This window comes from Lates calcarifer, linkage group LG20 (genome assembly GCF_001640805.2).
Source record: "Lates calcarifer isolate ASB-BC8 linkage group LG20, TLL_Latcal_v3, whole genome shotgun sequence".
NCBI classification, from domain to species: Eukaryota; Metazoa; Chordata; class Actinopteri; family Centropomidae; genus Lates; species Lates calcarifer.
The window spans coordinates 6,982,249-6,994,095 of record NC_066852.1 but is presented as its reverse complement, the minus strand read 5'-3'; the positions used below and the strand labels follow the sequence as shown (position 1 = coordinate 6,994,095).

At 39.4% G+C, this 11,847-nt stretch overlaps 1 protein-coding gene across 1 annotated transcript; it reads left to right on the top strand.

Moving 5' to 3' along the window:
• On the top strand, positions 1-10,651 carry mogat2 (monoacylglycerol O-acyltransferase 2). Its single transcript, XM_018692593.2, has 6 exons — positions 1-211; positions 2,079-2,257; positions 8,397-8,601; positions 8,820-8,994; positions 9,291-9,490; positions 10,050-10,651. Exons 1-6 carry the CDS (start codon positions 118-120, stop codon positions 10,202-10,204), a joined length of 1,008 nt encoding a protein of 335 aa, XP_018548109.1. The 5' UTR covers positions 1-117; the 3' UTR covers positions 10,205-10,651.
• The last annotated feature ends 1,196 nt before the right edge of the window (positions 10,652-11,847 follow it).

Genomic DNA, 11,847 nt, shown 5'->3' with positions numbered 1-11,847 from the left:
CAGTCGGAGGTGATGGTGAAGAGGTGAGAGGCGTAGACTTTGGACCCACCTTACTTGCTCTTGTTCTTTGCCACCGGCTGCAGCACCTCGGTTTGTTTCTCTTCACCTGTGGAAAACATGAAGGTTAATTTCGCCCCCTTGGACGTACCTCTCCACAGGAGACTACAGACAGCCGTGGTGCTGCAGTGGGTCTTCTCCTTCCTTGGCCTGGGTGAGTGTGCACATTTATAGATGGAGCATTAATACGGTGGTAGTGAAGTACCGATCTGCTACAGTTAGTCTTCACTTCTTTACAGTAGGTGTTAAAATATGTTGGCCTAGCTCTTCTGTAGAATTTAAGTAAATATGAGAGCAGCAGGTGGTGCTCAGGTGTTACAACTGATTCACTTTGGTAGGAGGTGTGTCCTGTGCAGTCAACCTGTCATAGCTGGTAGTATATTGTAACAATAAATATACTAAAGATTAGCTTCACACAAATTTAAGAATGAGAACATCATCAACATAATTTACATTTACTAATTTGGCAGAGGCTTCTATCCAAGGCCACTTACAAGTGACTTGCAACAGTAAAGCGTCCGTGCAGTAGCGGATCTTGATAAGTGCTAAGCATATTAAGTACTAAATCTGCTCAATAAGGCAAAGTTCAAGATCAGTTTAAGAAATGCACCGAAAGTGCAGTGCTGGTTAGGCACGTTAGGGTGTTAGGAGAGGATGTACTCTCAGAGGAGATGAGCCTTTAAGAGATCATTGAAGATAGAAAGAGACGCCCCTGCTATGATAGCATTTGGGACAAGAACAGTGTGGACTGGGATTGCCATGTGTGCAGGGGTTGTCCAGGGTTGACAATGGCAGATGACGATACTTGGAGGAATGCATTTGCCAAGAAGAAGCATAAAACTATATGACTGAGTTCAATTAGATGAGTGCAGACCCAGAAGTCACTCTACAGGCACTTACTTAAATTTGATTAAATTTGATTTGATTTAAATTTGATTGGCCATGATGACATCCATGTGGATATGTCTGAGAGACTGTGCGGTCACCCAGGTATAACTGTGTGCCATCTGTGTGGCATTAATATGAGAAGCCACACGAGAGGAAAACTGGACCCAAAGAGCTGGTGTATATTACAAGGAGAAGGGATCCCAGTACTGAGCCTTGGGGCACCCCTGTGAGAAGTTGATGGGATAAGGATGTTTGTCTCTGCCATGAGGAGCAACCTATGAGACAGGATTCAAACCAAAAAAATGTTTCACCTGAGATGTCCATACGGGAGAGTGCAGTTCACTCCTGTATAGCACCCCCAGTGGTTTGGCTGTACTGTGTTTTTTAAACACTCTGAAGCCTTTTAGATAATAAGGAGTGAAACCACTCACATCATACTGGGCAGCAGGCAAGTCTCCTACAGGGATACTCAGTTCAACCTCAAAACTTTTTCAAAGATTTTTTTTTTTTTTTTTTTTTGCATTTTTCCTTTGTTTGACAGTTAACAGGAGAGAGTTATGATGTGCAACAAAAGTACCAGAGCCAGAAATCTAAAAGTAGATGTTGCACTTATGTGGTATGCACTTAGGCCACTGGAACCTCCCAACCTAACTTTATTTGGCTAAAAAAAAGAATTAATACATAAAGATAATGTCATGGCTGACGTCCAGGCCATTACATGATGGGAATGATCATTTAAAGTATAGATGAAGTACTGTTTTTGAAAGGAAATTTGGCAACTGAACACTGATGATTGTGTGTACCCAGAAAAACCAAAGATCCCTGAGCTAAAATGAAGTTACGTCAGAGTTAAATATTAAATAGTACAATCATGCAAGCACAATCTCCCATAGCATTGCTTTACCACCAAAACCACTTATGATATAATCTCCAGCAGAACTGAATGGTATTGATGCAGAGCAGATGCCTGTCATTCATTAAATTCATTACATGGCTAATTCCAGCAGAACATGTGATGTTCTATAGTAACCATGTCTATTGCATTTGTTAGGGCAGGTCAGAATGGATGGTTATATAATCCACTTGTCCACAGTAAAGTTGCTGCTCACTACACAGACTCTTTCTTTCCTCAGCACCCACCTGCATCTTCCTGTTCTTTTACCTGCTGTTCACTCGCTTCTGGCTGATCAGTGTGCTGTATGCCGTCTGGTGGTGCTTTGACTATGACACCCCAGCACGTGGAGGCCGCAGGGTGCCTTTTTTGTGTGGCCTCAAACTCTGGGATTACATGCGGGATTACTTCCCCATCAAGGTGAGAGACAGTTTCCAGACAGTGTTTGTTTGTGGGCTTATCACTATATATAATGCATGTGCACATCACTGCCATGAAGCGGCCTTAAAGTCCATATTAGGTGGTGTGGGATTTACCTCCACAGGTCAGAACAAAGGACATTAGAACATCTCGCTCTACCCATTCATTTTATCTAATCTTTGATCTCCAGCTACATTCTAGCAGTGGCCTTATCTCTGTCCTTGGCAGCAAATGGACCACTGATGGATGATGGCCCTCTTTTCCCTATAGACATGTGCTGCATATGTGCACACAGCCTCTCCAAACCCTACAGTAAACATGTTATTGTCTGATTAAACACAGTACTGCAGGCTGTGTCTTTGTGTGTTTACATTATGCTACTGAAAGAAATTTCATCAACTCTAAAATACCATACTAAATAAGCAACAAATGCAGAACAAAATGTGCAAATAATTATAGAAATTTAGGAACAGTCCCCAAAACAAACACTTTATTGCTGAAAGTTAAATGTATAGATTGATGCCACTCGCATGTCTGTCAATCAAATATGAAGCTGGAGCCAGGAGATGGTTACCTTAGCTTAGCATAAAGACTGAAAGCAAGGGGAAACAGCTGGCATGGCTCTTTTGTATTTGTTGTCACTTTACATTTTTGTTGGAGCAGCAACAGTTTCCTGACAATCTTAGAGTGAACTCCAGGAAGTCACTGCACCTGCAAAGAAAAAGTCCTACACATAACCACCAAAAATCACTAACTGTTGTATTTACAGTCAAGATATTCCATCTTAATTATTGAGCTTCACAGGTGCTGGTATGTGGGATTTTTTAAACCAGTCTTAGACAGAGCCAAGTTAATTGTTTCTGTGTCTCCAAGCTGTATCCTATGCTATGCTAACTGTCTCCTGGCTCCAGCTTTTTATTTAATGTATAGATATGAGACTGATATAAATCTTCTTGCCTAACGCTTGGCAAAGAGTGAGTAAGTTCATTTTCCAAAATGTCAAATCACTTTAATGACTTTAATCTTGTAGCAGATCAGTGGCCTTCTAATGATTTTTTTGCAGTTTTATTCTGGCTGCTCGCCCAGCCTTGGCTCATCAGTTGCTGCTGCAAACCAGAAATATTTTAGTATCTAGAGGAACTGACAGTAGAAATGACAGAGGGCTGTTATTCCATATAAAAATGGATAACCAGTTTGTTACAGCCACGTCTGTAAACTGTGAACTCACTGCTACACTGAAAAACACCCACTCCAGCTTTAAAGTGAAAAGAAATCAAGTGAACATGAATGTCTGCTAGAGGCTGCTCACTCTTGCTTACACACACATCATATAATGATCTAATGTGGGAATAGATAACTGATTATTAATGCTGCAGAGGTTTTTTCAAAACTTACTTGATTTGCTGTGTTGGTTTTGAAATTTGTTTGCAAGGAGAGATAAGTTAGCAGCTGTACTTCAGTTTCACATAAATTAACCGTGTTTGATGAGACATTACAAAGGTTTTAAACTGGCCCTGTACAATGCACACTTCCCTCCTGCGGCTCGTTGTGTCCCTCTTGTGGTTGTGCATTAGTAGTGCATATCCTTGACTTATCGGCTTTTGATCATAAAAATGCCTGATATTTTATGACTAAACAGAGCACCAGTGTTTAATGTTGGCTGAAAGAGTTTTTGATCATGAAAAGCACAGAACGTCAGAACAGAACCTCTGCTGCATACATCCACCACATTACATTACTACTTCTTGCCACTGGGGAAGACTTACTGTATACTTTGGACAGTGCTGATAAGACACTGACAAGTGCAACAACAACAGCATTTTAGAAAGAGCTCTGCATATATCATTGAAGAATTGCTGCAAACCATTTGGTGAATTTCTTGGATAACAATATTTTGATGTGTGAAAAATGAAACTGATGTCTGAAGAATATTTTAAAGAACTTATTTAAAGTACTTATTTATAAAGACAAATCTTAAAGACAGACAATCTTTTTTTAGACAGAGTAAGTTTCATGCGTGGGAACAGGGAAATTGAGTTTATAATGTGCTTTTTAAAAGAAAACGAGGTCAGAATTGTAAAAGCAACACACTCCACCAGCTCTTTAGACCTAGTTGTATCTCTGAGTATTAAGTAGGTCATGCCTCTGTTTACATGAATTAGCCTTTTAAGTCATAAATGATAACACAGTTTGTCATATAGGCTTATTATGTTGAACTATCTGAGGTAATCACTCCACTCTATGCAATTTTATATATAGAAATATTTTAAACAACAATATTAATGCTACTAGTACTATTTACATCACTATACTTTATTTATGCACAGTAAAATGTTGCTTTATGGCCAAGTAGGACGATTATAAAAATATAATAATAATAATAATAATGATAAAAACCAAGAAAAGGTGCGGCAGTTACAGCAGTAAGCATCATAAAAGCAGAACCATATAATAATAAAAGTCAGGAGAAGACTGGCACAGATGTAATGATACTATCATGACATAATAATATGGTTTGTAAAATGAATAATAATAATAGTCTTAACTGATAATGAAACAATAAAAAGTCACCACAGAGTCAGCAACTTTCTGACGGTTTCACACACAGAAATCTTGTTGTTTTTTGTCTTTGTGTGCTTTTAATGGCTGTTCAGAATATTCTAGCCTTCAAAATAAGAGGCTCACATAATCAGGGTCTGCATGTTATTGCAACTAAGGTGAGAATTGCAGGAGTTGGTTATTGTGTCATCTTTGGTGAAGATGTATCAGACAGAAGAGTAATGCTACATTTCAATCTCTGTAGAAATAAAGACAAGTTCAGTCATTTTCAAGAATAAAATCAAAAATTCTGATAAAATCAAAAATTCTGTGTATTGCATCCACCTCCAACGTCCAGTTCAAAGTGAGCCATTTCCAGCATCATCTGACTGTATGCCTCATTTCATATGTAACAACGAGTCATTGTAAGGTTTAAGAGAAGCAGTGTCTTTTAGAGAGTCTAATTAGTTTCACTGGTCTGCCTTTCCCCACCATTTCTAATTACACCATCATCAGCACAGACATCTTCACCAGCTGATGTCTGCTCACATGGTTTTTAAGAAAAGGACAAAAATGCATTTAGATGGGATGATGATGCAAAATTCATATGTAACTAAATCTCTCACAGAACCTCTCCTCTATGTGACTTAACTTAGATATTTTCAGCTGGCTCTGAAACAAAATTCACACTGCGATAGACAGTAATGGTTGCCATGATTCTGACAAACACCTACAACCTTTCACTGTACACTGTTAGAACATTCAAGTCGAGTCAAACCCATGAGCACTGCGGTCAGGCTGCCCACTGTAAATTTATCAGATTGCTGTGGCCATCAATAAAACGTCATCATGTGATGTAGGATGGTTCAAAGCAGATATGTGTATGACATCCAAAACAGGATTCAGTTGCGCAGTGGTATCAACCCTCTCATCTAACACTTGGCATAAAAGCAGATAAGCCTATTATCCAAAAACCTATTACCCAAAATAACTAGTTTTTCTGAAGCTGTGGCAGTTTTTGTCAAATAAACCCCACCATACAAGAATTTGGCAACCTATTAAAAAAAATGGTATCACGTGAAAAACCTAACTCTTGTATGTACCTGGCAGAGTACAGTGGTGTAGCAAAAACCAGTGAGAATCTTCACAATATTTCAGAAGGAAATTCTTGAAAATAAATTCGTAGATCTACATGTGCATCCACACCAAAAAGCACTTGCCCCTCAGTTCTTTGGTCCTCCATACTTTATTGACTAAAACCAAAGTCCTCGGCAGGGACAATACTAATACAGATTATTTCATGGTGACAGCCCTGTGGGAGGGCTCACTGATTGGCCACTAGTGAACATTTCTTTTGTTTATAAACAGCTCTGGCCTTAAAGAGAGGAACTCGAGCCAATGATTAACTCTGTGACCTGGGGGACACCATCACCGGGTACCCGCAATACAAACAGTATGGACACAAAACACCACACCAGCAATGTGAGGGTCCAATATTGTGGCTTTATTAAACAGTAAAAAGCTTATTTTTCTTATCTTACATTGATCAACTACAAGATGTGTCCAACTAAGGCATTCAGTTCTGTATCAGAGCTGGGTGAGTGTTGTCACTTTTATTAAACAGAAGAAAAAAGAATAAATGAAGAAAAAGAGCAGGAGAAAAAATTGAAGTGTGTGAAACACTCTGAAGCTGCCTGTTTGTCCCTGAGAAGATAATATGGCTCCCAGATAATGGGTGTGAATGTGGCCCTCAGAGCACTGTGGCCTTGAAATTCTAATCTCACACACAGATACAAACAGTGAGGGGAGCAGATTTATTTTTTCACCATTGCTATGCACTGCAAAACAAACTACAACGCAGGACAAGTGACTCTTGACAGTGACCTTTAGTGCCTCTCACTATCTCTTCCATAGCCACTCTAGGCTAGTGGAGACACGCAAACACCACTCTTATCAAGTCATACCTTATCAAGTCATTTACAGCTAGAGATCAAAAACCATTACTTCTGATACCACAGAGAAATATTACTTAATGCCCAAGATTTTCCAAGATGATTAAAACTGTGCAAGCATAAATAAATGAATTGGAGCTAGCCAGGTGTCACTGGTGTAGATGAGTGTTGCCAACATACAGAATTTCACTGTACGTAAACAAGGGGACACAGGAACAACAGAAACTCACTGACAGTTCAAAGGTACATTGAACATATCACTCTGCATTCACTGACCTCCACAGTGGTGTGTGTTTTTGTTGTGTGGTTTGTATATAGTTGCAGTACAGCTGCAGTGACCAATACTGCATTGATCTGTTGTTTCATGTGGAGGTTCTACTAATAAGAACTGTGAGACATGCATGAAACACTCACAAGTGGTGGCACGGACAAAAAGATGTCTGCAATATAACAGAAAATGTGGTGGAACTATAAGTTGTGGCATCTGTGTGAGCGAATAATAACAGGTGACAAGAGTTAATGCTGTTATCAGTGGTGGGAGAGGAACTCAGACACTTTGCTCATGTAAAAGTACCAACACAGCAATGTAAAAATACTCTATTCTGAGTAAAATCCCCATATTTAAAACTGTACATAAGTAAAAGTGCAGCAGTATTTTCAGCTAAATGTGTTCAATCAAAGGTAAAAGTACTTTCTGCAAGAAAATAACCCGTTTATTACTAAATTATTACAGATGTGTCAAAGTGTAAGCAGCATTTTTCTGTTGGAGCTGGTTGAGGTGGAGGTTACAGTAACTACTTTATCAAGTTAGCATGTGGTTCCCAACACAAATCTTCTCTTTCTCTTTTTTTGTGAAATATTGGAACTTCTTTCCTCTTTGCACTTCAAACAATTTCATCTCAGAGGTTTAAACTTACTTAATTTCCCTGAGGAAGTCATCCCAAGGGATCAACAAAGTCTAGTCTAAGTCTAAAGGAGAAATGTCACTTCAGTTAAAACACTAACAATTCATAGATAGTTCCAAACCAGAGCAGTGTTTTATGGGGCCACAAGTCAAAAGGATGGGAACCACTACTTCAGTCTTCAACCTTTTTATAAGCAGATCATGTCTGGTTTTTTTTTTTTTTTTGTTTTGTTTTGTTTTTTAAATTTGAGCAAAATCTTAATCTGAGAAGTAAGCAGTAATTCTAAATTAGTGGAGTAACAAGCACAGATTTACCCCTGAGATGGAGTAACATATGAACATAACATAAAATGGAAATAGTCAAGTACAAGTAAGAAATTGTACTTGCATTAATGTACTACTGTGGAGGTACAGGGGGAAATGTATCTTACAGTAGGCTGGTTCTAAATGTTTTTGGACAGTGTGCAGAGGCCAGTGACGGGGGGAGGAGAGAGGGATCAGAGGGTCAAAGACAATGGTGAAACTAAGATATCAAGGCACATGTTTGGGTTGCAGCCAGCTGGGCCAATACTGGAATCAGATGATCTGAAATAAAATATTCCACTCGATTAACCTGTTATGGAACCTATTAATCTCAAATCCAAAATATGTTTGTGCAACTGGATATGGACCCATATTCAGATTTAGGCACAGATCAACATTAATGCTTCCATTTTCACAAAGTTCTTCCCTTTTCTTCCTCCAGTTGGTGAAGATGGCTGACTTGGATCCCAGGCACAACTACATCTTAGGCTTCCATCCCCATGGTGTGCTGGTGGCAGGAGCCTTTACTAACTTCTGCACCTATGCCACAGGCTTCAGACAGCTGTTTCCTGGCCTCACCAGCTACCTGCTCATGTTGCCCCTTTGGTTCAGAGCCCCGTTCTTCAGAGACTACATCATGTGTGCAGGTTTGGGCCAGGGTTGCTTCAATCATGATGGATCGGATCCTTTATGATTGACCCATGATGCATGTCTCTTTCATTTCGCACACAGTGCAAAGACTCATGCTTACCTAAATATGTTCAGTGTATTTTATAGCAAACAAGTATTAAAAGCTATTATTAGACTTTGTATGATCATTGTGTATCATTTTAATCACTCCTTATTTTCTGTTTCAACACTTCAGGTCTGATTCCTTCAGACAAAGAGAGTGCCAGCTATCCACTGAGGCGAAGGGGTGGTGGTAGTGCTGTTGTAATAGCAGTTGGTGGAGCCCCAGAGGCTCTTGACGCCCACCCTGGGACCTACAACGTGATGTTGGCCAAGAAGAAAGGTTTCATCAAAATGGCCATGGAGCATGGGTAAGAGCAGAGAGCCCTGGGGCAATGAGGAAAGTTTTCAGTTAAATACAGCTAATTCTCTAAGGTCTTATGGCTTATTGAAAGGATTTTGTCAATCTATTCATTTTAGGCTTCTTGAGGCTTGAGTGTGGCCTCTTGAAACAGAGACTCATTCAAATCCCTCGCATGGAATTTCCTGGGAAAGCACAAAGTCTGTTATGAGATCAATCAAGAATGAGAAACAGACGTAATGCGCAAGGATTTGAAAGAGTGGATGATGATGAATTAAACAACATTGTCATTAAAAATCTTTTTAGAGCTCATCTAGTGCCGGTCTTCTCCTTTGGAGAGAATGAGGTATTTGATCAAGTGGAAAACCCCCAAGGAACCTGGCTTCGATGGACACAGGAACGGCTACAAAGCATCATGGGTATCTCCCTGCCTCTCTTCCATGCACGTGGAATTTTCCAATACTCCTTTGGTCTCATGCCCTATAGAAAACCCATCACTACAATAGGTGAGTGAATGACTTTACTCATTTGTCTGTGTATCAGGGAGTGACAGTGCATGCAGCAGGTCACAGTCTGCAGTCATCATTTTCCTGCATTGATTGCTTTTAACTCTCATCAGTGTAAAGGTGTTAATCACCATAAACTTCAGCTACAGAATATAGTCTTTATCTGGCAGGCAAAAATCAGAGTCACTGTCACTGTACCTCTGCTCAGGTATTTCCCAACCACGTATTGATTTTGTTGGAAGCATCTAATGTCACTAAGTTGGCAAATAGAGTTTCAATGAACGTGAGTTGTATTAGTCAGATAAAGAACAAGGTTTGTCAGCCCAGCAGAGACAGGCAGTGATGTGGCTCAGTCTGCTGCAACCACACTTAGCAACAGTCACTGACCCACACCACAGCCCTCTATAACTGCTGGGCATGCACTCTTTTTGTATGACCCCCCACCCCCGTTTTTTTTAAAAAAAAACTGACCTCTGTTAGCATCAAACAGAAAATCTTGCAAATCATAAAGTACACTGACTCCGAGTGTGTTGTCCTGCACCTTTTCACCTCTCTGCAGTTGGACGGCCAATTAGGGTGGAGAGGAATGAGAAGCCAACAGCCGAGGAACTTGACGCCCTCCACCAGCTGTACATGGATGAACTCAGCGATCTGTTCGAGGAGCACAAAGGCAACTATGGAGTGGACAAGGACACACACCTGATCTTTGTCTAAACTCCACTGTGGATGGAAGAGATTTGAATGCATATTTATTTCTAAAGCTCTGGTGCCAATTGTACATTTAGATTGGCTCTGACCACCTGAATGTGCTGTCAACTGACCTGTTAATTAAATATAAATGCAATGAATGGAAATGCATGTGCATCCACTCACTGAGACCTGTGTGTTCATTTAGGCTGCTGTCTTTGTTCAGGCTGGTGTAGGAACTGTACAAAGGGGACATTAATGACACAAGTTTTCCTCACTTAATCTCCCAGTTGTTACATCTGTCTGGGGTTTTAGATTTTGTGCAAAGCCAAGCACTTTCTCAAACAGAGTCATAGGTTAAATTCTGGTTGCAACATCATATGGAGACTCTTTGAATAAAACAATGAGAATTTCAGTATTTGGTATCCTTACAAATGTTAAATGCAGGGCAAATAAAAATATATACACAACTCAGTGGAATTTTCTTTCTTTTGTGTCTGTATTACTATTATTGAGACGTTGAAGGGATCCGCATGTCAGTTTGTTAAACAGCCAGGACATGATTAGTTTAGTTAGCATAAGATAGCTTTGCTCTGTCCACAAGTAAAAAAAAAAAATCCAGACTATTTCTTGAAGAAGAAGTGACTTTCTGGAGTCTGTCACAGCTAAGCTAATGGTAATGGTGATGGTAATTGTCTCATTTCACTGTGTAAGAAAGTAAATAAGCATGATTTCTAAAATGTAGAGCTGTTCCTTTGATATATACTCTGCAATTCATTAAAATTTTTGAATATGTGACACGACATGGAAAAATACACCCAGATAATTTATTACTGATCTTTAAATTCTCAGATTTATTTTGATTTATTTATGTGAAATGTGTCTGCTGGACATGAACTGGGGTTAAAGGTGGTTTTGATCACACTCACATATGAATACGTGTCTAATTTATTGTTTTATTAGTTCTAAACTCCAAATTAAAGGCCCAGGGCCAGGTTTTGGATCAGCCTCCCAAATGATAAGACTGTCTGTGAACTTTGGCAAACAATTTCTGTATAATATGGCACGCTCTAATATTTCAAAATGAAATGACTGGCAGACTGGACAATGCCCTGATCCTTTCAACACAGTCTAGACAAGTTGTGCTTCAAAAAATGCTGACTAAGAGAACTTACAGCAGTACAGTGAAGAAAAAAAAAGATAAATAATTGAGAAAATATTATATTTAAGCATTAGAAACAGGCACCAAAAGGTGACAAACACGCACGACCTGTATGCACCTGAATACAGCTGAAACCAGTCACCTGTAAACCAGGGAAAAGTGTGTGGAGGTAGATACAGATAACTTGTAATGGGACTGAACAACATATTGTCAATACTGGCTTTTTGTCTGTATCAAAAGATATAGTTTCCCTTTCTGACTTACAATCTTTAAACCCAATCAGAACAGACTTATCGTTCATATCTTTATCTTTTTCATATGGTGCAAAAAGGCACTTGTAACATGAAAAATCTGATGGGATATAAATGGATCAGGCTTCTTGTTTTAGAGTTATTGATATCAGTGGCATTATTGTGATATGGAGTGTATTCATATATCACATTGGTATCTGCTGTTTGGACAAAGCTGTTCACAGCTGATAACTGTTTGGTCACAGATTCCTCTTAGG

Bases quoted from the DNA above. Each gene is read 5' to 3' on its own strand.
- mogat2 (XM_018692593.2), top strand. From the start codon at position 118: ATGAAGGTTAATTTCGCCCCCTTGGACGTACCTCTCCACAGGAGACTA. The intron at 212-2,078 runs GTGAGTGTGCAC...TTCTTTCCTCAG, and splicing joins CTTCTCCTTCCTTGGCCTGG to CACCCACCTGCATCTTCCTG. The intron at 8,602-8,819 runs GTTTGGGCCAGG...TCAACACTTCAG, and splicing joins AGACTACATCATGTGTGCAG to GTCTGATTCCTTCAGACAAA.